Raw genomic sequence first — 27664 nt, forward strand, 5'->3', positions numbered from 1 at the left:
AAGACCATGGCTGTGTACCCTGTTCAGCTTTGGGTGGCTGAGGGAGAACACGGACTTGGGAGCCTAACAGACTCAAGCATGTGGTCATGGGCAAGCTACTTAATCTCTCTGAGCCTCCCTTGCCTTGTGTATGAATGGAGATGCATACACCTTGCAAGGCTGTTGTAGTTATCACCAATAATGTCAAGACTTTGGCACATAATCTGCATCCATAAGTGGTGGTCACAATTATGATATTCCTTCTCAGAGCAAAGTGTGGTCTGCAGGTTGGCAGTCAATCTGTGAACTATTGGTTGTTATTTTGTGATGAGATGAAGCTTGCACAAGAATATAAGTCCACTGCATCACTAAACATACTGTTTAGCTCAGCTGACATTTATTTTTCATAGCAAGACTTCCCTAATGAAGGAAGCAGGGCAGCGATGAACATTCTAGTGCAAGTTCCTTATGTAGCGGCACTTTGAGTTGCATGCTTTAGAGGAGCACAGAGATAATAAAGCAGCAGCAGAAACAGAAACTAGTAGTGAGGGCACCAGCCTAGGAGTCATTGGCTGGCACGGACATTTACATAAATCATTTAACCCCCCCCCCCGGAACTGAACTGCCCTATCTTAAAAATATGAATTGCTTCGAGGCTCAGAAAAAATATAGATATGTATGAATACACTTTGAAAAGTCTAACTTCAGTTGTTTTTCTAATTGACCTTGTTACTTGTTAGTTCTAATTATTAGAAGTCTTGAAAGTCTGATATAGTGGATTTGTATTCAGAGGCCCCAATTCTCATTCTATCTGAGCAAGTTACTTAACCTTTTTAAATCACAAATTTTCAATCTGTGAAACTGGGCTAATGATATCTACCTCAGACAGTTAATGTCAGATTAACTGACATAATGTCTGTAAAATAACATTAATAATAAACAGGAAAGCGTAATTTAAATGTTAATTTGTTTTTCCGTTAGTATTCCAGGAAAGGCAGGACAGCAGTCTGTGGTGATGGAAAACACACAGCATGCTTGTTGCCATGCCCAACTCTCTCTCTCACCGTAGACCTTGATCATTCATCATGGCTCCTTTCTCCACCAAGTCTGGACATGCTCTCAGAATCTTTCTCTCACAGATCTCTAGGCAAACACTACTAATTGATCAAAGTTGGTGCTCAGGCTGGAGCATGTGGAAAGAATAGGGACTCGGAGTCTGAGTAGACCTGGGCTCAGACCTGATTCTTCTTACTAGCTCGAGGATGGAGCAAAGATACCTTGTTGAGCTTAAGTTTCCTCATTTATAAAATAAGATGAAGGTGAAGGGGATTATGAGGTACAAACTTCCAGTTATAAAATAAATAAGTCACAGGGATGTAATGTACAGCACAGGGAATATAGTCAATATTTTGTAGTAACTTTGGATGGTGTGTAATCTATAAAAATATTGAATCACTGTGTTGTACACCTGAAACTAATATGACATTGCAAGTCAACTATACTTCAATAAGAAAAGGCATCTATGGATCAAATTGAAAAAAAAGGAATTGTAAAACTAATCTCATTGGGGTATAATGTGGATTCAATTCAATCACATATGCAAAGGGTACATAAAATATGGTAGATGCTCATTAAACCTTAGTTTCTTTCCTCTTAATTTGATCCATGTCTCAAAAATGTTAAACCTCATTAGGTGGTATCACTAATTTGATTGTGTTAAGAATGACTCATGGGTAAAATTTTTCAGAGTTCAATGCCCAAACAACCCACAGTATTGAGGATAAAACTGTGTATAACTCATCAGACTGCTCATGTCATAAGATTCTGCTGGGAATCTTTTAAAAAGAATCTGAACACTGAATGACTGCAAATGTCTTCTTATTTCATGTATTCATTTTTTTAGGGTGAACGTGGAGAATGCGGTAAACCAGGAATAAAAGGTAACAAAGTAAGGAACTTGTTTTTAAAATGCTAACAGCTGTGATCCCTTTGGGACTGAGTTTCCTTAAGAAGTAATTCCTGGATTCATTATGTTGCTCTCACTACTGGAATTAGAGAGTCATCAGCTCAATTTTCACATCTGTAAAACATGAAGCAAAAAACAAATCCATCCCTAACTTTATCTAATGGAGCCCCCAAAGGCCTTTCTTACGGACCATTAAGACTTTGCCTTGTGGCACCCTAACCTTTGAGGTCAGGCCCACTAAATGTTATGGTGAAAAGAATAACTTAACTAGCAAAGTCAATTCAAGCTCCAGTTGGGTCAAAGGAGAATTGTTTTCCAGATGTAAACGCTGAGAACAAGCACCTTCCAAAGTAGAGTGAAGAACTCTATGAAATAGGCTAATGAAATACTTTTCAGTAATGTGGAAGAACTAGACACAGATAAGGATTTGAAAATGCAGCAAGCCACAGAAATTGGGTAGTTATTTACCTTTCATTAAAAAATAAATATGAATAAAATATGTAAACTGGAGACAATATTAAATGTTAAGGAGTTCCTTAATGGACCAGAAATACATAGAGAGTATATTTGAAACATGATAAAGGGTCCAAAAAAGTAGAGTAAAAGTAAATAGTTTTCATTATAGTTAAGAACTGTTACCAGCATGCCACCAAGATACCAAAGTCTTTCAATATCTATTTTTTAATTATGGGAAGAATCAAGGAGAGAAAACGAGGAGGAAGGTGAAAAGAAAAGGATAAAATAGTGACACTGGCCTATGTAACTAAACACTTTAAATAGGCTGAGACTTTCTGAAAGCTTTTAAACTACTGTAGAGTTAAAGGTCAGATGAATCTGAAAAACGTAGGCTTGGTAATTATCTCTGCACAAAATGAAAGGTGTGATAATGAATGGATTCTTCCTGGAGAATAACTGAAAATGGGAGATGGACATAGACTTGAAAATACAGAATGGACACACTGAACAAAAATGAGTCAAAAAATAACTGGAGACACTATTTGAAATAAAAATGGCTGACAAAGATTTAACACAGTTCATTGACTACGATGGCAGGGATTGTTAAATGCCCTATAACTTTCTGTGCTAAAAAGAAAGAAAAAATACTGCCCATTAGAAATGTAAGGTGCAACTGATTGTACGATGTATCCCAATTTCAGAGATGTAAAAATCTGAAAAAATGCATGTCTAAGGTCAATGAAATATAGTGCCCTTGATGTGAAGAGTTCATGTAAGTTTACACATAAAACGTACAAAGAACACAAAGCAACATAAAAGAGGAAATATAAATGGGTAATAAATGAAAAAATTATCCAAACACATAAGCAATCAGGTAAGTTAAATTAAAACATTAAAATATTACTTCATCTATCAAATTAGCAAGCACTGAGATAATATATAGTACTCAGTATTGATGGAGATATTGTAAGATGAAGATGCACTTTCTATACTCAGGTAGTGAGAATGGAAATCTGAACAAAATTTATGGAGGAAATTTTTACTTTTTCTTTCCATATATGGTGTGAGAGACAAAAGAGGGTGAATGAGAGCCTTAAATGTGCTTACAGTCTCTGTGTCAGTCATCTTCTTCTAGGAAATTATCCTTAGGAATGAATCAGAAGTTGAACAAAGATTTATACACAAAGATATTCACTATACTATTGTTAACAATAGAAATCATCAGAAACAACTTAAGTGTCAAAACTAGAGAAATGAGTAGCTATGACAGAATCATATTCTTGGATATTATTCAGTTTACTAAGAGTTTTTAATGACATGGGAAAATATTTTTGATAGAATGGAAGGCCAGATAAGTAGGACACGAAATTGGATATACACTTTGATCAAATTATTTAAAGAAAGACCTACTGGATGAAATAATAATATTGGAGGAAAATATGCCTAAAATGTTAACATCTGTTGCTGTTAGAAATTTACTTTTTTCTATAATTGTCAAGGTATGTCTATAATAAACAGGTTACATTTTGGTAATCAGAAAAAAAGTGGAAATCTGAGAAAAGAGAGACTAGATAATATTATACTGTCATAAAAAACTTTAAAGGGCTTCCTAGTTATGGGACATATTGAAATACTTTCTGTTAGAAGAGTGTTGAGTATAAGTTGTGTTTTGCCAAGTTCTATGTATTGAAGATGGGCAAGAGAGTGATCTAGACATTGTGGAAACTCACTAAATTGTTTTTTAAAATTTATTTTATTTATTTATTTTTGGCTGCACTGGATGTTTGATACTGCTCACGGGCTTTCTCTAGTTGCGTCGAGCGGGAGCTACTCTTTGTAATGGTGTGCGGGCTTCTCACTGCGGTGGTTTCTCTTGTTGCGGAGCCCGGGCTCTAGGCGCACAGGCTTCAGTAGTTGTGGCATGTGGGCTAAGTAGTTGTGTCTTGGGGGCTCTAGAGCGTAGGCCCAGTAGTCGTGGCACACGGGCTTAGTTGCTCCGCGGCACATGGGATCTTCCCGGACCAGGGCTCGAACCCGTGTCCCCTGCACTGGCAGGCGGATTCTTAACCACTGCGCCACAGGGAAGCCCACTAAATTGTTAATTTAACTTACATTGCCTTGCTGGAAGGAAACAATATTTCACCAAGTGTATTGCTTTCTAAGGATCCTTAAGAAATAAACTTTTTAAATTCTGATAAAAATGTCAATATACAGGCAAAGGACTTAACCTAAAATCATGTTTTCATGGAGTTTGTTTACTAGAGAAAAGTTTACTAACAAGTTGGCTTGTTAATTAGGATCGTTTTGTTAACAGTGAATTTGTTGGCTTTGATGTTTGGATAACCTGGGAAGACTGGCCATTACTGGGAACACAGTTCCTTCTTTTCCACGTAAAATCATTGCAAATTGAATGGATATTTAGAGCAACTTACCGTTCATTTTATTCCACAGGGATCCCCAGTGCCAAATGGACCAAAGGGACCCGAAGGACTTCAGGTAAGGAGGCGAAAACCAAATCTAAGTCTGTATTAGAATACCTAGGGAGCTTTGGAAATCTCTGTGCCCACATGCACCCTCTACCAATTCAGTCAGAATGTCCGGCGATTGGAGTCAGGCATCAGTATTTTTAAAGGTTCTCAGGTGATTCCAATGTGAGACAAAGTCTGGAGACTGGTGCTCTAATATTTTGAATAACTAACGCAGGCTCCTTCAAAGATAGGTGCCGGCAGGTGAGTCTACTTAGTGAGTAGCTGAAGGGGTAAGTTAAAAAATTAGAGCTTAGGAAGATGAATAAAGTCAAAGCAGTTAGGGCTTCCCTGGTGGTGCAGTGGTTGAGAGTCCCCCTGCCGATGCAGGGGACACGGGTTCGTGCCCCGGTCCGGGAAGATCCCACGTGCTGCGGAGCGGCTGGGCCCGTGAGCCATGGCCGCTGAGCCTGCGCGTCCGGAGCCTGTGCTCCGCAGCGGGAGAGGCCACAGCAGTGAGAGGCCCGCGTACCACCAAAAAAAAAAAAAAAAAATGTCAAAGCAGTCAAAAGCAGGATGTAACAATGTTGGCATTGCTGCTCTAATGCAGTAGGAAGAGCTATGCATTTTATCTAAATTACAGCACCTGTATTGTTCCATCATGATAAGCAGTAACTGCTCAATAACACGGAATGATTCTTTAAAGCATTTATTTTAGACTTATCCCAGGGATTTCAGAAAATAATTGGATCCGTTTTTCCAGTCTGGGGACTTGCCTTGTCTAAAGCTGTAACGGGAAGAGGGTGTGTATATGTGTGAAGAACCAATTTCAGCATTTCAAAAAGTCTACTGAAAATTATACCTTTACCCAAAATTTCCTAGATGGCATCTAGTTGACCATCAACGCCTTTGTTCTGGTCTGAAATTGTGTCAGGACAGGGGAGTAACTCTGATTATCACAGATCATTGGAAACTCCAACTTACAGTTATATATGCCTTAGATATATATTTTTAAAGTTGTTGTTTATTCTTTCCAAAAAGGGGTCCAGCACAGGAATAATGTTGGAAACGCAGGTTTAGAAAACAAACACCTCATGAATAAATGTTTGCTCTCAGTCTAGGTACTATTTTAGAAGCTGTGTGTTTGACACAAGGAATTTTATCTCATTCCATTTCTCAGTCGTGTGTAACCCCAACTTAACTCTGACTTAGATAGTCTGACTTCTAACTCCAGGATCTCTAGGGACCCTAATGAATGATTCATTCCTGATTGGCCTTCTGTACACAGAACTAATTCTTGGTTTTCATCTTGGAGCAGGGCATTACTGGACCTCCAGGGGATCCAGGCCCGAAGGGGTTTCAAGGCAATAAGGTAATCATACCCGTTGATTGTAGACAGGCAGAGTGCCTTTCCCCTAGTGAGCTATGGTAATACACGTTTTTATTAGGCAGAAGTCAATGGATTCTTTGAGGACGAATCTTTGGAAATACATAATAACCTGCAGGTGTTATACACAGAATCATGTTTAAGTACATGCAGGAAGTTAGTGTCATAGTCTTTTCATTTATTATTATTTTATTCAAAGGGGCATTATTAAATATAAGCCATTATTTTTGCAGTGTTTCCATCTTACTCCCACCCTTTTAGTCATTTTATGACACACTAGAAACTGAAAAGTAGTAATAAGCAACGCAATTCAAATCACTCTATTTCCCACAGGTAATGTCAACTCAGTACATAGTTTATAAGAGAAGGGGATTTATAACTGTCATACCAACAAAAATTAAACTTCTTTTAATTGCGAGGGTGTAATCTCTGTCAGTACCAGCCTTGTAATGTCATTCCACAGGTAACCAGGCAAGACGTATAGGGAGGGGTTGAATAAGAGCCAGATGGAACCAAAAGTTGAGATAGAAGGGATCTTTAAAAGACCTGTTTATAAGCCTCCATTTTCCAATGAGAGTGGCCATTAATTTGCTGAAAACAAGCGTTTTAGTGCCTTTTTAACACTTCTCAGTGCTTAGTAAATTCCACAGATATAGTAAATATCTAATAAATGGTGTTGAGTTAGTGACTGGAGATCTGTGGAATTTGTGGCAGTAATAACAGCAGACAGTACTGTCCCCAGAGGACCCTAGATAAAGCCAATCTTTTAAGGGTGCAATCAAATTTAACTTGTGGGGAGCAGTTGGGCTACTTGACTGTTCGTTTTTCCAGAGAGAGGTAAGGGAGTGACACGTATACTATTTTTAATGAGATAATGACAATGTGTGATTTCCTGGGGCAGTTTTAATTGGCAAATTAAAATAGAATGAGCTTCTCAGTGGGCGTGTGCTTAAGGTTGTCTGGGGAAACTGTCTTTTCCAGTCCTTGCCTATGATTAATTCTCTTAATCATAGGAAAGAACTGGCTCTTCTGAATACTGAGTAGAAGTTTTTACAAAATTGCTTTGGCTGTAGGTAAAATCCTGCAGCAAGGAAAAGAAAATATTTTGACAGTCCACACTTATTTCTAGGATCCTTTGGTTACCTAAGCTGATAATTTTCACGTTTGTGAAAAAGAGGCTTAAAATCAGGAATCAGGTTTGGAGTTTGCAACAGTGATAGAATTATAGATTGTTTGAGCCACAAGGGATATTAGAAATCATACTGGCCCAAAGTTTTCATTTTGGAAAATGAGAAGTCTGGAAATCAGGGCATCTGTGGAGGGGCTGGGCTGGGAGCAGGGCACGCAGCTTCGGGAGATGGGTGATGGCAGTTCATAAAAATGTGCCATCGTTTGATCACTTCTCTTCATGTCTTATACAATTACTCCTCAGATTTTTCTTTTAAAGTGGATTTATTTCCACAGAATTCAGCTTTTAATTCTAAGAATGCATTAATTCTTAGAATAAATAATGAGTCAAGTATACTGGGGGAGGCTATAATTTTCTGACATAACACTTCATGCTCGACTTTCACATCATCATCATAAAAGGAGTCACTCTTCCAAAGGTATCTGAGGACTTCAACTTTCCAAGGGCCTCTCTTTTAAAAAATTCTTTTTTTCAAAAATTTTGGTGAAGATATTTAGCGTAAAATTATCACAGGTTTAAAATCACAAAATTCACTGCCAAATGAACACAAAAAAGTCATTGTCAGTTAAAAAGATGTCAGTATCTAAAGAATATTGGGGGGCTTCCCTAGTGGCACAGTGGTTGAGAGTCCGCCTGCCGATGCAGGGAACACGGGTTCATGCCCCGGTCCGGGAAGATCCCACATGCTGCGGAGCGGCTGGGCCCGTGAGCCGTGGCCGCTGAGCCTGCGCGTCCGGAGCCTGTGCTCCGCAACGGGAGAGGCCACAACAGTGAGAGGCCCGAGTACCGCAAAAAAAAAAAAAAGAATATTGGGGGTTCTTGGTAGGGAGTGAGATGGGAGTAAGCTTCTCACTTTTCTCCTAGTTATATTTTTGTCTTAAGGTTACAGATTTAATGGCCTCTTGACTGTTACTTGGAGACTATTACTAATTTCTACCCCTCTTTGGATCTGTCAACCAGAGACGCATGTCACATTCATTAATTGTCTTAGGTTTTATACATTTATTCTTGTATTGTCTTAAAAGTCAGGTTTCAGGGAATGGCTTCATCTTGCATCCCAGAATGTACTTCTAAATCTTAAAAACTTAATAAACTATTTTTTTGCTCAATCTGGAAACAATGTTTTATAGTGACATTTCTTTTTATCCATTACCATTTTATTACAAAATGGTTTTATGATATTGCTATTGCAATTCGTGCCAAAAAAAAAAAACCTTTAAAATTCAGTAATTCTGTATTTTCCAATGGACACAGGGAGGATTATTATTTTGAAGCTTCTAAAATAACAGATAGCACTTATTTAGTGTATATTTACTATGCATGGATACAGTTCTAAATACCCATTTAAGATAACACCACCTTCTGAGGCATGATCTATTCTCACTCTCACGGTATAGATTAGGCTACTACGGCAAAGAGAATTTAAGCAATGGATTCAAGTCTACACAGCTAGGAAGGGACAGAGCCAGGATTCAAACCCAGCCAGTCTGCTCTTAACCACCATATTATATCTATCTCCTTAGGAAAACTGCTGAATTTCCTAGATAGTCAGCCTGAGATAAATGCCTTTCTTTTGGACAGTATGGAATTTGCATCTTTCTACCCCCTCTAGTGTACTCTGGCTGGAAACAGAAGTCTGTTGAGAGTGCACTTCTACTTGGTTAAAATGTTCATCTGAAAATGCAGGAAAAGAAGGAAAGGAATCTCATGGGAAAAGGAAACCAGGAATGTGCATTTTCAAATATTTTGTCTCTTACGAGACCTTAAAATAGAAAATTTGGACTTGTAATATTTGCAAAGATTCCATGGGAGTTTCTAGATAGGGCCTGTCTATGAATTTGAATTTATGAATAGTCTCTCTCATGAGCGATAATCCCATTCTGTTGCTCTAGTGGTTGGGTTTTCTTCATCAAAGGGTTTGCAGAAAAGGTGGCCAGAGAATAAAAGGAAAAAATAGCATGTGAGAAATTAAGGAAAAATGTGATTCTGGCCCTATTTCACAAATCACTTCTGTCATTAGTATTTTCCGTATGTAAAGTAGTATTCTGTCCTAAATGACCTTGTTGCTTTAGAAACAAAACATAGATGTTTCTCAGAAGGGAGCCACCTCAGCCTCTCCCATACATGAGGGTCAAGAGTGGTATGCATAAGAAGAACATCCCATCAGTCTGTAAAATCAATTAGAACTATCATCACGCAAGTATCTGAGAAGCCATATCCCTAGGACCAAACTGGCAATGTCCTTAACAAGAGAGCACGGTGCCCCTTCTCAGTAAAAACTGAGGGCCTAAGAACCCTACGCCACCTTCCAAGGGCTGGTGTGGTGGTTCAGGTGGCAATCCCATCTGGCCATAGAATGGGCCCTCCCATAACGAGAAAGAATGGCTCAAGACTGGCAGGCCTCTCAAATCACAGAGAACAAGTAACCAAAATTAGTTTTGAACAAATAAACACAGTAGAATGCTGGATGTGCCAGGCCCACATTAGGTAATTTTTGCCATTTCTTTTTTTTTGCGGTACGCAGGCCTCTCACTGTTGTGGCCTCTCCCGTTGCGGAGCACAGGCTCCGGACGCGCAGGCTCAGCGGCCGTGGTTCATGGGCCCAGCCGCTCCGCGGCATGTGGGATCCTCCCGGACCGGGGCACGAACCCGTGTCCCCTGCATCGGCAGGCGGACTCCCAACCACTGCGCCACCAGGGAAGCCCTTTGCCATTTCTTGACGTCCTTCTGAGGTTATTTCTGAAGGGTGTTTTCTTCTCAAATCTCATCCAAATCTACTCTTTCCAAGACCCGCGTTGTGCTCTGGGAGGAGGGACTGCTCACTGTGGCCTGAGCAGGAAATAGCTTGTGACACGTTGAAGCATCCTGGCATGAGAGCTTCGGTGCTAGGGCCAAAAGGGCATTAGGAATTATCCCTGACGTATTTCTCCAAGGCAAATCAGCACGTGTTAATCCTCAAACAATTTAAAAATACTGTGATATTTAGGTTATATAGTAATTTATCTTAATAGACATATTGCCTCCCTTCTTCTAACTTCTTTCATTGTTCTACTCTAGGACGCTCATACATTTTCTGCAGGGCTTCCCCCCCCCTAAGTGTTTTCTTCTTGTGCTACACTCAGGTATAAGAAACTCAAAGTCCTCTTACTTTATGTTCAGTTTAGCTTCTGAGATGTTAAGAAAACTCATAGGGAAATAGCACCCGTCTGGTCCAGTTTAATAAATGGATATGGTCAGGGTAAATAATCTCCAGTGAATCAAACATCCAGCCCACATCCAAAATAAACAACAGACCGAGTATTAGTGAATAAGTGAAGCTTACGTTTTAAAGGAAGTAAATGAGGGCAAATGAAGCACTTAGTCCGCTCGAAAGCTCTGCACTGCACATGATCCTTGGACATCCTACTCCTCCTTACCTAGCTCTGTCATACTTCCATCCCATTTTTTGAGGTTGCCAAGCATGGTAGATAATTTTTTTTAGTAGTTGGTGTTCTTATAAAGAAATTAAGTAAATGAGAGCTAAATGTACAGATCCTGAAATTTAAATTGTCAACCTAGTAAACATCCCTACACATCATCCTGTTTTCTTCAAAATGCTCTATGAAAAGAGGTTAGTTTTTAAAACAGGGATGTCTGTCAACCTTTGACATAGCTATTAGGAATGCGTATGTATTTTGGTAACTGAAAGAGTACTAATCAAGTTTCCTTTTGGTTTCCGTGCATTATACCTTTGAACATTGCCAGTCTTCTTTCAAATATGAACCACTGGCAGGAGAATTGGATAGATATGTACACGTCCATCACTGTTTTTGAAAAATCCAAAGCAGAGAATCTAGGGACAATGGGTCAGGAGTACTGCTATCATATCTGAGAGAGAAAAAAAATTATTATATCTACACTCACACATGTTTAAGATAAGCAACAAATAAATATTTGTTGAATGATTGAGGAAATAGTCTTAAATGGAATGAGCTGTCAACAGTATCATACTGCAGACAGGTCAAATGGGCAGGACCTATGCAGTCACTTAGATTGTCAATTTTGCAGGTTTTGGAAACCTTTGAGAGATTGGGGAGGTGACAATGGATCGTGGAAGGAATCAGAGAGAAGGGTGCAATAGCCAGGAATTCTGACCATTCTTCCAAGATATCTGGATAATAAATAGAAACAGGAGAGTGTAGATGTAATCCAACAGAAGCTTCTTGTGCATTTAATAACCTAATGCGTTATTTGTAATTCCGCTTTCTTCTAAGAGAGGCATGAAGGCTTGGAACTTAATTTTTTTTTTTTTTTACAGTTTCAGATATACAAGTTAGAGTCTTATGTTTTCTATAATGTCACTATTTTCACTAGAACAGATATATCATTAATGAAGATTTAGTAGTTTTAAAAATTCATTCTTTAGTTTTGCCATTATTTGAATATCGATGCTTGATTTGACTTAAAGGTAGCTTAGCAGCTTTAGTAGGTCAACCTACCGAACATAAATATTTCAACTGTGGTTTGGAAAGAGTTCAAATACCACAAATATGAACAACTACGAAGAAGCTGAAACTTTCTCCTCAAACTAGAATGTTGTGTAGTTTTATTTCAGCTCTCACACAACTCAAAAGCCTAAAAATCCCCTAACATCATGATTTTGCTTTCAACCACTAAAAAAAAAAAGCATGATTTCTAATAGGATATAATTCCTTATAACTTGATGGGAAGGAAATCAGGTGAAACACGTAGACATCAACAATCCCTAGTACAGAATAATCAAACAGAAAACTTTTTTTAAGTTCACAGCTCTCAATACAGAATGACTATATTTTTGGCTTCATGAAAAGTATTTTTAAGTCCAGGGTATTCAAACACGCCAGATTTTCCAGTTGTCCAAACCCAATAATGGGCCTTCTGGTTCTCCTGGCAGGCTAACACCTTTGAACAAGGTTGCGACTGCTTAGTGTATAGCAGTGCGAAGAGAAGAATCCCTTTACAATTTTAATTACAAATATCTGTCTAATGCAGAATCAGAGCCAAGCTGCCAAACTATGTGGCTGTTTTTCTTCGGGGATGTCAAATTCTAAATGCTATTTCTGTCCTGGGCCTAATTAAAGGGAAAGAATCATTAGTAATCCAGAGATTCTTATTGTGGAAAGGGCTTTGACCTACATGCCTATCTGCCCACCAGGATACTAAATGAGCTTATTAACTCATTTGACGTGAGACAACTAATAGTGACAACTTGACGTGGCTGCCAGAACATGTGGCATGTCAGCCATTGGCTTCAAGACAGATGATTTTCCTCCCCAAATCTCTGACACATATGGTCCTCAGCAGATGGGGTACACCCTGCGTGCGTGTGTATGTGCGCATGCGTGTGCAGAGCCTGCCAAGACGAAAACTCCGATGGATCAAGGCACCCAAAATGCTGCCAACATTTCCCACAAAGGTGCTGAGTCTAACCCACAGGCCCAGTCAAGTGGGGCACTAATGTGGAACACAATGAGTTACCGCATGTCTTCAGAGCGTTGTCAGAATTCTTTTCTTTAATACTTATATCAGTGCTCTTAATTAATTCAAGTAAGTTGCAGCCGCAACAGTGCAGCAGGGAAAATGAAGTTTATTCTAAGAGGAAGGTTTTTTTTTAAATTGTGGTAAAATATACATAGTATTTATCATTTTAAGCATACAATTCAGTGGTATTAAACACACTCACAATATTGTGTATCCGTCATCACTATCTGTGCTCACAACTTTTCCATCATTCTAACGTAAACTTTGTACTCTTTCAACAATAACTCTGCTCACTTTCCTCTGCCCCCCGTCTCCAAGAGTAGGTTTTTAGGAAACATATCACGCTGTTAGGATCTCTCTTCTCTCGTAAATTGGTGCCCCTCTCGGATTTATGGAGAGGGTTCACCCTGAAGAGTTTCCAGCCACTCATTCTGTGCTAGAGGAGTCCTAAGAGTGTCCACCAGAGCCTAGATTCTTAAAAGCTCTCCTGATGGGCCGTGGAACAGTCCTTCCTTTTAAGGAAAATGACACACAATTCCTTAGGTTTTTTTTTTTGTTTCGGTACGCGGGCCTCTCACTGTTGTGGCCTCTCCCGTTGCGAAGCACAGGCTCCGGACGCGCAGGCTCAGCAGCCATAGCTCACGGGCCCAGCCGCTCCGCGGCATGTGGGATCTTCACGGACCGGGGCACGAACCCGCGTCTCCTGCATCGGCAGGCGGACTCCCAACCACTGCACCACCAGGGAAGCCCTCCTTAGGTTTTATTATATATAATGAAATATGACTTTCCTATTAGATTGAAACATATGAATCATCCTTTTTGTGAGTCAAACCTAGCTGTATATTGTCAATTTCATTCGCTTTAACCTAATAGCAATCAAGAAAAGGAGTTGAGTTACTAAAATCTGGTACAATTTTCATCACATTCTCCAGCAATTCTTTGTTATTATGGAGTTTTTCTTCTTTGAAAAGCATAAGTAGGTAGAATATGTGAACAGTGATCTTTTCTCTTACCCAAGTAGATGTTATTAAAAAAGACTGCAGTTGGAGATTTTAAATAATGATGGTTGCAACAGTGCAGTTGCTTAATAACTGCTTTATATGTAAAGTTACATTGTGTGATTACAGTATTGCCAATTATTATTTATGTTAACTTTACCACTAATTCAGTGACAACACTGATCCAGGTAGACTTTATGTGCCTGAAAGGGCATATAAGTTGGCTTGTAATAGTATATCCTTTCATGTGGCTCATTTTTATTTTAGAGATTCTTTGTCTTCATATGATGGTTCTTCAACTATGGGTAGATTGTAACTATCTGATTTTTGTGTTTTTCATGCTGTAACAAAGATATAAATTTAGTCTGCAATCAAATGATTTTTGAAATATTTTAAGAACGGAAAAGTCCCAAGAGGCAGTTTTGCATGGTGGTTAGAGCACTGGCTCTAAAGCCATACTGCTGGGGTTCAAACCCAGCCCTACATTGTATTAGTTCTGTGATTTGGGAAACTCACTTTTCCTCCCCATACCTCTGTTTTCTCATTAATGTAATGGGTTAAAAATAGAGTTGCTCTGAGGATTACATGAGTTAATACATGAAAAGCACTTAGAATAACACCTGTTACCTAGTAAGTGCCATATGTAACAGCAATAATTAAGCAGTTAAGTATTTTGACAACCCTCTTTTCATTAATGTAAAACAAAGCTAGCCGGATATGTTTTCTAAAAATATGCCTCTTATTACCTAACACTTCTCTGAAATAAGAGAAATTAGGAACTAAAAATAGAGCTTGATTTAATAAGAATTTGATAAATGTTAGTTTCATGCCTCCCCACCCCTCCTGCTTTTCCTTCTTTCCAAAAAAAAAAGGGCTTCTCTTGACTTTTCTCCCAAGCCTTCGTATACAGTAATCACTTCATTGAGTTTCAGCTAAGAATGTATTTTGTCCATACTTGAACCATTTTGCACCTACAAAATGCTCATTCATCATTTTCTTCCACAGAAAAGTATGAGAATATTTGTCACAAGACTTAAAGTATTACAGTTGGTGCTATACATATCTGGGAAACGATAAAAAGAAGTTGCTAAAACATCTATCTAATGTTAAGAGCCCAAGGTATGACTAAATTATTTATAATTGTATTATTCAAGAAAAGGTAAAGTTCTGTCCTCAAAAAATTCAGAGCCTTGGACAACCATTCATTATTTATTATTTTAGGGAAAGGAAAGATGTTGACTTTGGTTATAGCCAGGAATAAGAAGTGTTGGGTTTCTCTAGCTGAACTTTCCATACAGTGTAACCTTAGGCCATCTATTGGCCTTCAACTGGAAAAAAAAGAAAAGATTAACTGTATCTGGATAAGTTTGCAGCAAAAACTGTGCGATAAGTACTTTACATCACTATGTAATGTATGCACAGTCGCTCTTAGTTAAAAACGTAAGTAAACCAGTGGGAATGCCAGAGGAGCAATTCCAAACCCCCAGTTCCCCCTGCCTAGACTAGGTTTCCTGTTTTGTTCACCTCTAGCAGCTGGCACAATATCTGCTCCTTAGTCACTGTTCAGTAAATGTTTGAGGCCTGGATGGTTGAGTAGATAATGTCAATTAGCTAAACATTGAGAATGGAGAGCTGAGCAAAATGACATGACATCCTCCCACAGTCTATGGGGAGACATATTAACACATGCAGAAATGCAAAGTTGCAACTGTAATGAATGCTCAGAAAAAGAGGAAAATGATGTTATCAGTGCCTCTAGAATAGGGATTTTACCTGACCAGAGAGGCCTTCCCTGAAGCCATGCTGTTTAAAATAAGATCCGAGGGATGAATAAAGATTAACTAGGAAAAGAGAGAGGTAACCACTTCCCAGATAGAGACAACAGCACATGCAAAGATCCTGTGGCAGGAGGGAACATGGCAAGTACAAGGAACTGAACAAAGGGCAATGGTGCTAGGGTGGCTAGAGAAGAGGCAACTAATAACAAATAGTTTTGAAAAGGCCACAGGACCACACCATGCAGGGGTTCACAAGCCTTGGAAGGAGCTCTGTCTTTACCCTAAGAGCAAAGGGAAAGGACTTGAAGGGTTTTACTCAGATTAAAATTAGAAGATTGCTCTGGCAGCAGTGGACGGGTGGGGGAATAAATTAGAATGTGCTAGAGTGGATACATGTAGAGTATTAAGGACTTTGCTGTCGTCTGAGCAAGAGATGATATTAATTTGGGGGTAGACTGTAGAGGCATGGTAGAGGACACGGAGGTGGATGGATTTGAGATTTATGAGCATATTGTTAGGTGTTGGTGACGCATTGTATCTGATGGATAAGGGAGTGAGATACGTTAAGAATGACTCCTAAGTTCTGGCTTGACATGTGGAGGGATCTTGATGCCCTTCCCTGAAATAGAGAATGCTGGAAGATGATCAGGTCTGTGAGTGAAAGAATATGACTCTGTCTTTGGAAAGGATGAGTGACTTTTGAAATTCTCTTTTTCCTGACTCCTTTTATACTGCCTTTGTCAGCTCTCCCTGCCCCCCTTTTTCTTTCTGGGCCACTGTCTTCCCCAAATCCCCACAAGACACCTCTGTGTTCTTTCACTCCCACCCAACTTAAATGTTGGTACTCTCCACGGTTCTGCCCCGAGCCTCCAGCCTCTTTAATCACTCTAAAGCTGCACTGTCCAACAGAGTACTCATACGTGGCTATTGAGCACCTGAACGTGGCTAGTCGGAGTTGAAATGGGCTATAAGTGTTAAATACACGTAGGATTTCAAAGGCATAACATGACAAATAATGAAAAATAAAATCATTAATAAGAGTTTTATATTGCTTATATGTTGCAATGATAATATTTGGGGTACACTGGGTTAAGTAAAATCTGTTGTTACTTCCTTAGTGTGGCTACTAGAAAATTTAAAATGACAAATGTGGCTCACTCTATACTTCCAGTGGACAGTGCCGCTCCAGACAGCGATGCTGTCGTCACCTCATTGCTGTCCGCTTGCCCCACAGAGCTGCTTACTGTCCCCAGAACATTTCACATCATTTTATGCCTCATACTCTCTCCTTTTCCAGAACTTTCATCCCCCTTCTTTCCTGCTAGATTAAATACGATTCATACATTTCTGTTCAGAGCAAATACCTCCACTACTATATAAAACTTTCCCAATTCCTTAAGGTAGAATTAAACATTTCTGCCTCAGAGTCTTACATGCTCTGTTAATACCTTTTTTATAGCTAATTCACATGCTTATATTTTGTTTTATATTCGTTTGTCTCTCCAGCCAGATTCTAAGTGTCTGCAAAGTGCAGGTGCAACCTGATTTATGTCTATAATTATGTTAGGGGGTACTGGGTACCAGGTTGGTGCTCAATGAAAGTCTGGTGAATAACAATTGCTCTACACATATTATACAGCTACCATGTGACTGGTTATGACTTAGATGTTTTAAACCAATATTTCATATCCTCTCAACAATGCTGCAAGGTAGATAAAATGATCCTCATTTTGCATATGGGGATCTTGCAAAAGCTCAAACTGTTAGTAAATTATAGAACCAGAATTCAACTACACTGACTGAATGGAAAAGCCATGGTTTTTTTTCCTGTGATACCATGCATACTGAAAAATGAATTTTAAAATGGAGATTATATTCCTATATCATAAAATAGGAAAAAACACCAATTTCCTAAGACTGTTAGAAGATTAAATGCAATAATCTATATAAAGTGTCAGGGCAGTGCTTGAAAACAGTAGGTTTTATTAAACATTGGCTTTCTCCCATCTTGAGGTCCATAGCATAGGCATCCTTAATCTCTGAGAAGGATCAAAGTGGTTTACCTAACCTCCTCGATGCCCCTCACATGCTTACAACTCATGTTCACTTTCATTCACACTCATCCAAAGGTCATGAGACACAGACTTCTCTGGCGCTATTGACTTTAACCCAGTCCTCTTTGTATATCCCCCTGATGTTTGAAGAAAGTGGAGTAGAGAAATAATAAGTAGTACTGAGGGTATTCAATCTGTGGGTGTGTTTGTTGGTGAGGATTAGGGCAGGAATAATAGCAAAAAAGGAATCAAGCCTGGCGTCTTTCAAGGCTATGCTCCCTTGGTGAATTCCAGGAAATCATTTGGAATAGAGTGCTGACTCTTTTTTTCCTGTTCTGTCTTATCCAGCTATGGTATTTTATAATCAGGACCACTTTCTTTACCATCTCAGGAATCTCTGTAGGAAAGGGAAAGGGGAAGTGTGACAGGGATAGACATTAATTGTGGACCAATACTGTTCTGCAGGTCCTAGGTTGAGATGCAAGCCTCCCGGGAAATAAATTTAAGCAGGTAAAGTGTGAAGATACGTTGCTATGGGGCTGTGTTCAGGTAAGGGAAAGTGGCCCCTCTATAACCTCAGATCCCTGTAATTCCCCTGAAAAAGCAATATTAGGAAGTCTCTCAGTTGCTGTTGGTAGGGGACCAAGGCTAAAGGGAGCTCACGCGCTCAAGGGTAATACAGTTCTTTACCCTCTCGGCAAGTTAACAGCAGAACCAGTGCCTTGTCCAGAGTTGGGAAACTTTCTCACCAACCTGTGCTCTTGTTTGTTTTAGATCAAACAGAGGGACAAGTATACAGTAGGGCAGAGCTTCCACTATAAAACACTCAAATTCTCCTCCAAATACGTAAGATATATAAAAGCCTTCTGATCCATTACAGAACCAAACTAGGGAATGAAGATAGGGAACTTAGAGCCTTATACCATTATTATTATTATTATCATTATCATTATTTTAATGGTGTGTTTTACCTCTCAAACTAGCCCTTTGAGTTTAGGGCCTTTGTTTTAAACTTCTCTGTATTTATTACCATCCACATAGCAAGTACTTGGTGTTCCTTTGCTAAGTGATGGAAACATTCACCCTTATGCTGTGTAACGGACAAGGAGATTCCAGCTTGAATGGAGAGCACAAAAAGTTATAAGGAAAGATTCTTTGAAGTTAAAATTTGGAATCTTTAGGAAACTGAATATTCTCTAGCACTTAAACTTGAGATTAAGAAAACAACTTCAAATTTGGGGAGAAATTTTATATTCTCCCCAAAGAGAGAATATTTGTCTGATATTACACAGAGACAAATTCCATGGCCAAGAACATGTAAAAGATAAGAATGGCAATTACTTGGCTGCTCCAGAAAATTTAACCTATATTAAAAGATAACTAGAACCTTGAATTTTAAAGGGAAAAATTCAGGTTGATTTATCTGCCAGATTGACTTGTACTCAAAAGGATAAACAGAAGGTACTGTTCAATTCAATCCACTGAAATGTCAAAGCATCATGAACTCTTACAATCAACTGATTTTGAGACAGGTTTTCTTTGTTTGATTCATCCTGAGCCTCCACATATCTTTTAGGGAGGTGATTTAACTATGACCCTTCTCCTTTCTCTTCTGTTCCCCTTTGTGTTTGGCTAAAGTCAACAGACTTCTTTCAAGTAATGCCTCTACCATATGAATAGAACATTGCTCTAGTTACTAAGGGTCCCCTCCGAAATCACAAACCTCTGGGGAGAATTGAGGCTTTAGCTTAGTAAAAATTCCTTTGTTCCCCTCAACCTGGGAGAAGGTTTGCCTCCACTTCCTGTCTGTTGGCTTATAAAAGGATGAAGAGAAGAGAAAAGTCTGTAAATTTAGTGAAATTTTAAATAGCAAGTATTCATTAACTCCAACACAAGCATACTTTGAAATTTTTCTTAACATAAATTAGAGGTACACGCATGTATGTAAAGAGAAAGAAAAATACCATATGATATCACTTATATGTGGAATCTAAAACATGACACAAATGAACATATCTATGAAACAGATACAGACTCAAAGACATACAGAACAGACTTGTGGTTGCCAAGGGGGAGGGGGGTGGCAGAGGGATGGATTGGGAGTTTGGAGTTAGCTGATGCAAACTATTATAAACTATTATATACAGAATGGATAAACAAGAAAGTCCTACTGTATAGCACATGGAACTATATTCACTATATACTATCCTGTGATAAACCATAATGAGAAAGAATATATATATGTGTAACTGAGTCACTTTGCGGTACAGCAGAAATTAACACAACATTGTCAATCAGCTATACTTCAATAGAATTCTAAAAAAATAACAATAAAAAAACCGAAGGAAACACACCAAAAATTAACAATTGTTACAGATAGATAATGTAAAATTTTCTTTGTATGCTTTTCAATATATGGCAAATTTTCTACAGTGAAGATACATTATTTTGATAAACAGAAAAAATTAGCATTATAAAAAAAGAAATGGTAATCAATAGCCACTCTCCTTTCCTCTATCAACATGCCAAAGGCCCAGAAGCTTGAGAGACCTAAAGACCCATATCCCTGTGGGTGATACTGAGGTGTGAGTTTGTGCAGGCCAGGTAACCCCTCTGGGACTCAGGTTCCTCACCTGTGAAATGCAGGAGTTTGAGTGCCATGGTCTCAGTTCTATAATGCCTGAATTCTATGATGGGCCTGCCACATCATAGACTATATTAACTGAAAATGCTTCTGGTTTCTAGTAACAAACATCTCGACTAATAGTGGCTTAAATCATAAGAACGCTTCTTGTTGAGTAAACAGAATGTTTGAAGGTAGGTAGTCTAGGACTGGATCAGGAGCTCAGTGAGGCTGTCTAGGAGCCAGGCTCTTTTAAGTTTTTTCTGCATCATCCTCTTCAACTGCTGGCATTCATCTGAGAGACTGTTGCCTCATGATTACAAGATAGCTGTCACATCTCCAAGTAGGAACAAAGAAGCAGAGGCAAAAGTTTCTCTTTGCATCCAGTAAGGTCCCCACATCTCATTTATCAAAACTGAGTCGAAGGACTAACCTAGATTAATCAGTGGCAAAGGGAAAGATTCTACCCTTGTTTTAGATGGATTATCATTCATCCTACATATCTGAGGGCGAAGAATAGTTGCCCACCGACCTGAACAGGTCAGAGTTCTAACAGCAGGGAAGAAAGAAGGCAGAGGATGATCACTGGGTAGAAAACAACTGTGTCTGCCAGAAGCACTTAATAAAGATGTATTGAACAAATGAGTGAGGGCCACGTTATGACTTTCATGGATCCTAAAAACTTTTGCCTTTCTAGGTACTTTCCTCCATAAAAATGTTTAAAATTATATTTTACAACTGAGTTGGTATAAAGAAAAATGTAGTCCAGACTGTATTCATTATTATATACACTATTATTATGTTTATTTTTTATTCTGATTTTAAAAATTAAAATGGAGACATTTTCATGAACCCTAGATACTGGGTCATGGCTAAGTCCACCCTGGGTCTGTGCTGTCTGTCCTACTGGATGGTAAACACTTGAGGGTGGAGACTGTGTGCTAGGTTTTGTTGATGCCCTCAAAGCCCCTATCACATCACTATATGTCTAAGAGCTGCTCAACAAATACTATGGAGTTGACCTAACATATCACTGTTTCTTCCTCTAGGGTGAACCTGGTCCCCCTGGTCCTCCAGGAGCCCCTGGTATTGGACAGCCAGGTATTAAGGTAAAGATATTGGTCTCTCGGGCCATTGATGACTACTGAATTTATTGTAGGGCTGGGGGAGCTGTGATTTGAACTCTGCTCAGTGCTACCCTCATGGATACAAGGAAGCTGTCTGTATGAGTTAATTACAGGCTGGATGCTTGGACACTGCAATGCCCTGGTCAGGAGCAGTTACCACAAGAATACTCTATGTATTTTTTGATTTGGTTGGAATGAAAATTTTGCTTGTCTCCAAATACCCACCCTCTTGCCAACATACATCTAGTTCTGTTGAGTTTTCATGGATTTTAAGTGTTGGCACGCAAAAATGTTACTGGGAAGTGAAACACCGTAACATGTCAACTATCACCTGCTCACATCAAATAAGCACAGAGGGGCAGAAACCAGAAGAACCATGACATTGAATAAGTAAATGTTGACGGAGAGGTTTGTAGGGAACTAGAAAGGACTAGAACACCCAACAACCTTGGGTGCTCTACATCGTGCAGGATGTACTAGAGCAGAAGTGCTTGTTTTAAATGGCTTTTCTATGTCATTGGGACAATAAGACTTCGACGCGGGGCTAAACCAGAGAGCAATACAAAACAATGCACTTCGAATGTAGTCAGGTGTCACCATGGAATGCATTTAGACAATAATCACATTGAGATTCCAGGGAAGGTGGAGTTTATACTGGCAGAGTTACTGGAGAAGGGTTCTGAAGGAGAAGAAATGTGAAACAGAACAGAAAGGCGAGGTGAAATGGAACAGGGCAGGGTGGCGGGGGACGCATCCCCGGATGGTGGCGAGGGGGCAGAGAACAGCACGGGCGTTGTTAACTTGGTCATTTCAGTAACCAAAAAGAGTCGTACACGGTCTTACCTGTCAATTGCTACGTAATCGTTTCTGAAAGCTGAAATTGCATTTAGACAAGAAGGAATGAGGAACGTTTGGGGGTAATTTGTTCACTTAAATTCAAGGCATTTTTCCTCCTCTAGATTTTTTTTTTAATCTTTAAGAGTTTGAAAAGTTTGACAATTTTGCTATTTATCTTTGTTGAAATCTCCAGAGTATTTTGTGCTATGTGTATTCTTCATTTAAAAAAGCAAACTTTCATTCAATTATTTCTTCCTCCTAGGGGAAAGAGGCCAGGAAGGAAGAACTGGGCCTCCAGGACCAATTGGTGTTGGTGAGCTGGGCCAGACAGTGAGTAGCAAGAAATTCTAGGTGGAATTAAAAGGACAAATATAGTTCTTATGTGCTCTTTTGGGTTAGAATAAATGGTTAAACTAAGCCATCTTTATCTATTTAAACAACAAAAGATGATAAATATATAAAGACCAGATCCAAGTGTTATTTTTCATAACACTTGAAATAGCGATATCTATCTATCTGTTTATATTTATAGGATATGTACAACAGGCTCTCTCTTACTGTAATCTTTTGTGAGATTAATCAGTTTGTCCTAGAAGAAAGGAGTTCTCATATGTCAAAATTTCCTAGGAGATAGGAGAGCTAGATTCATACCTAACGTCTATACTTTGTAATTGACTTTCCTGTAACCATGAGAAAATCACTGAGAATAAGGACCTTGCTCATTACCTAACCCATGAGTATACTCTAAAGCTAGAATTGATCATGGTAGACAGGTAATACCTGTGTTATTTGCAGCTTCTACCTTATGTAGCTTTGATATTTACTATTGTTGGAAAAGAAAAAACAATTCTGTCAAAAGAGAGCTGGAGAGGAAATGAATAAAACATGACTGTTCTGGAATAAGAAGCTTTTTAACTTTTCAAGTAATCATTATTCTCCCAGGAAAGAACAGTAGCTGACTTGCTGGGGTACAAATAAAAACAAATGACTGTGAATAGTTGGTCACCCAACTGGGCTTTGCATTGCATAGTTCCTCACATATAATATTAACAGAAACATGTGCTTCCTTGCTGTACTCTGAGAATGAAATGGTACCATACTATCTGAGGGCTAGTCTTTTCACCAATGTCTTGATACACTAATTCAAAAAAGAGAACATCATATAAAGGAAAAATACACTGGTCTAATTATCTACTGTGTTTCCACTAACTAGATAGGTCTTTTAAAACTAAACCACTGATTGAGAGTCCACCTGCCGATGCAGGGGACACGGGTTCGTGCCCTGGTCCGGGAAGATCCCACATGCCGCGGAGCGGCTGGGCCCGTGAGCCATGGCCGCTGAGCCTGTGCGTCCGGAGCCTGTGCTCCGCAACGGGAGAGGCCACAGCAGTGAGAGGCCCGCGTACCGCAAAAAAAACCAAAAAAAAAAAAACTAAACCACTGAGAAAGAAGATTATGAGCTCCCTGCAGGCACTGCTGGTTCTACACTGGAGAGGCTGGAAACCTAGAAAACCGAAATGACATCAGCTAGAAATATACAGGCCCAGATAGGCTACCATGTATAGAGGGAGTACAGCAGAGAATTTGGGAAGTTTTAGACAGAAATGAAAAAATCTTTCCATAATGGTCTGAATAAGTGGGAATAAAAGTGAGCTTCATGTCTCACTGCAAAGCCTTTATGAACTGTCCAAAAGAACCTGAGATTTCTGAAGCAAGCATACGATCTCTTCTTTTTCTTCTACATGCCTACTTTTAACTTAATAAACTTAATAAACAGCTCTGCCTTGCTGCTGGATCCTAGGAGAGACTGCATGGCTAATCATGGGACAATACACGACCATACATGTCGAATTTTTTTTTTTTGGCTGCGTTAGGTCTTTGTTGCTGCATGCTGGCTTTCTGCAGTTGTGGTGAGCTGGGGCTACTCTTCGTTGTGGTGCGCGGGCTTCTCATTGCAGTGGCTTCTCTTCTTGCGAAGCATAGGCTCTAGGCACATGGGCTTCAGTAGTTGCAGCATGTGGGCTCAGTAGTTGTGGCACACAGGCCCTAGAGCTCACGGGCTTCAGTAGTTGTGGCGCACGGGCTTAGTTGCTCCGTGGCATGTGGGATCTTCTGGGACCAAGGATCGAACCCGTGTCCCCTGCATTGACAGGCGGATTCTTAACCACTGTGCCACCAAGGAAGTCCATGTTGAATTATTCATCATGAACTGGGTGTTATACAAGCCATCTAGGCTATGTGTCGTAGGAGTTCATCATTATTCTTGAAGATACAAATAGTTTCATGAGTAATTGGCTTAGACTCCTATGGCATCTACTCCATTGCTACTTTTCCCACAAGCCACACCTATAGCCCCATATGAACAGACAAAGGAAGAACAAAACTGAGCATGTTTTGCTAGCCTAGCTAGAAACAGACTCCTGTTCTCTTCATGAACACAGAGTATGAAGATATTTGTGTCTTAGGTGAATGCTCACCAAACCACATCCATTTTAAAGAAGGCTCTAAATAAACAAGTAGACAGGGTGTCAATCAATCTATTTTCCCAGCTCTACTACCATCCACTCAGTTTTTTGTTTTTTTTTTTTTTTGCGGTACGCGGGCCTCTCACTGTCGGGGCCTCTCCCGTTGCGGAGCACAGGTTCCAGACGTGCAGGCTCAGTGGCCATGGCTCATGGGCCTAGCCGCTCTGCGGCATGTGGGATCCTACCGGACCGGGGCACAAACCCGTGTCCCCTGCATTGGCAGGCGGACTCTCAACCACTGCACCACCAGGGAAGCCCCATCCACTCAGTTTTACTGAGTGGCTGGGATGGAGGTTATACACAGGGTCAACATAAACTTCCTTTTAACAAACCTAATATGGATACTACCATTGCTGAGTGACCAACCTGCAAAAGGTACATGCAAGCCTGATGTCATCTTTCTCTGGAAAGGGCCAGTCACACTGGTAGTATCAATATGTTGACTAGCTGGAACTCTTTCATAATGGAGAGGGTCATGATGATGGCCATAATTGGTGGGGAGGGGGGGCAGGCAATTAATCAAGTAAGGATTTGCCATTACTGTCCACCACTGAAGGACTTACTGACAGTATGTCTCCATAGATCTACTGTGATGTATATAAATATGGATATATTTGTGTGCTTCAAATTCATGGGTTTCATGAATCTGAGAATTCAACAATTTTGAAAGTTCTTAGTTGTTATCTCTTCAGATATTTTATTTTTCCATTCTTCATTTATTTAGAAATTCTGTTAGATGCTTAGTTGCATTTTAAGGTGATTTCCTCAAATCTAACTCATAATTCACAAATTTATCTTTTTCTGGTTATAAGATGTCCTGAAATCATACCTTATGATTTTAACTTAATGAGTATTTAACTTAATCATACCTTATTTTTAACTTAATGAGTATTTTTTGAAATTGTTAAAGCTAATTTTTTAAATCTGCCTTTTTTTTTTTTTTTTACTAATATGTTTTTGCTATACTGTCCTCTTTGCTTCTTATATTTCTATGCTTTTCTTAAGACCATTAAAAAGTATACTTCCTTTTTTGGTCTCTATTATTTTATCCTATTATTTGGCAACCTTGGGGAAGTTTACATTATATTGGCTCACTTTTACTCACTGAGAATTATTTTCTTGTATGTTTTGTACTATCACATCTGAACTCATTGTCAGCCAGGTTTAATTGTGAAAACCCAAGTGTTCTGTGTGGAGCATGCTTGAGAGAAGTGTGCATTTGCATCTCTTATGTACTCCAGGCACATCGTTGATGCTATTGTCTTGATTAAGGTGTCCCCAGACCACCAACATGGTGTCACTTGAAACTACAAACCCATACATAGCACAGGACCAGGTTAGGAGTTTTTGGGCCCATTTAGAGCCCAAGTGAAGGTAGACAAGATTCTTGTCATTCATAACACTGTGTTTATGGGATGGCTTTTTTCTACCCTGCCCTTTCATTGAAGATATATAACTTTGAAGGCCCTAGCTTTATGGGGGGGATCTTAGTTCTAATTTTCTCCTTGTTTTCCATCGAGTGAGCCAAAGTCTTTGTTCCTGGTTCTCCCTCTTAGACTACAAGACTTTGTCCTACCATACAACCACACTTTTTTTTTTTTTTTTGCGGTGCATGGGCCTCTCACTGTTGTGGCCTCTCCCGTTGTGGAGCACAGGCTCCGGACGCGCAGGCCCAGCGGCCATGGCTCACGGGCCCAGCCGCTGTGCGGCATGTGGGATCCTCCTGGACCGGGACACGAACCCGTGTCCCCTGCATCGGCAGGCGGACTCTCAACCACTGCGCCACCAGGGAAGCCCCAACCACACTTTTTACCCAGAACAGTTACAGTGTCAGCTTACATGCTTACCTCTAGTGTTCAGCGCTCTTTTTGTTTTGGAACCCTGTGATTTCCCTTATTTATTGATTTTTGGGGCCTTCATTTTAAAGAAAAATGTATATTATTTGCCTTTCTGTTTGTAGCTGGAGAGTTTTCATGATATTGCCAGAACATGAAATTCTTGTTTGTTTTCTTGCTATCCAATCACAATTACACAAATGAGAGTGACACTGTGAAGTCTCTGATTTAATTGGGAACTAAAATCATAACAAAGATGGGAAGGATCTCAAGTAATACATGAAAATATTCTCCCAAAATGTCATAATAAAAAATCAACAACGAGAGCTTTTTAATTATTTCAAAGTAACATAAAGACTTACCTTAGGACTGACAAAGGTTCTGCTGAAAGAACCTTTGTTTCTTTGCCTGAATCATTTCAAGTGGTTTCAGGTTTAGCACTAACTACTCTTTTTCTGTAACAGTGATAAATAGATCTGATCGACTGAATTAATATTCCAGCTCCATGACCTAACTTTGAACTGTCAGCTACCTTCTTTAATTATATGATTACCACGAGTTTTGTGTTGGTCTGACAGATGACTGATTCATGAATAATAAGTTGATTCAGATTCTCAGGGTGATCTGTTTGTTTTTTGTGCAAGGATACTCAGAGCACTATCTGTGAAAAATACCCCCGAAACAAAACTATAATTATTTTGAAGTTAAAAGTAAAGTAGATTTCACTGTTTTAATATTAAGGATAATTTATATTATTATTGAGCATATTTATATGTAGCATATGCTTGCAACGTATATTGAAACCACTTTTATTGATTACCCACACTACTGAGATTATTAAGGAAGATAATCAGATAATGGACAGTCATATTTTATCTTGTTAATGTCTCATATAAAGTATTTCTGACCAGACTCTGTTAGCTGATAATTAGTTCCTTCCACTAGA

The 27664-nt window shown here is 39.3% G+C and overlaps 1 protein-coding gene across 1 annotated transcript in view; it reads left to right on the forward strand.

Annotated features, from left to right (window-relative positions):
- The window catches only part of COL28A1 (collagen type XXVIII alpha 1 chain), a 158259-nt gene that overhangs the window by 20003 nt on the left and 110592 nt on the right, over positions 1-27664 (forward strand). Inside the window, 6 exon segments of the mRNA XM_065884024.1 lie at positions 1883-1927; positions 4853-4897; positions 6185-6238; positions 21444-21503; position 22197; positions 22621-22688. Coding sequence (XP_065740096.1) covers positions 1883-1927; positions 4853-4897; positions 6185-6238; positions 21444-21503; position 22197; positions 22621-22688 — 273 coding nt within the window.

The sequence above is a fragment of the Phocoena phocoena genome, chromosome 9 (assembly GCF_963924675.1).
Source record: "Phocoena phocoena chromosome 9, mPhoPho1.1, whole genome shotgun sequence".
NCBI lineage: Eukaryota > Metazoa > Chordata > Mammalia > Artiodactyla > Phocoenidae > Phocoena > Phocoena phocoena.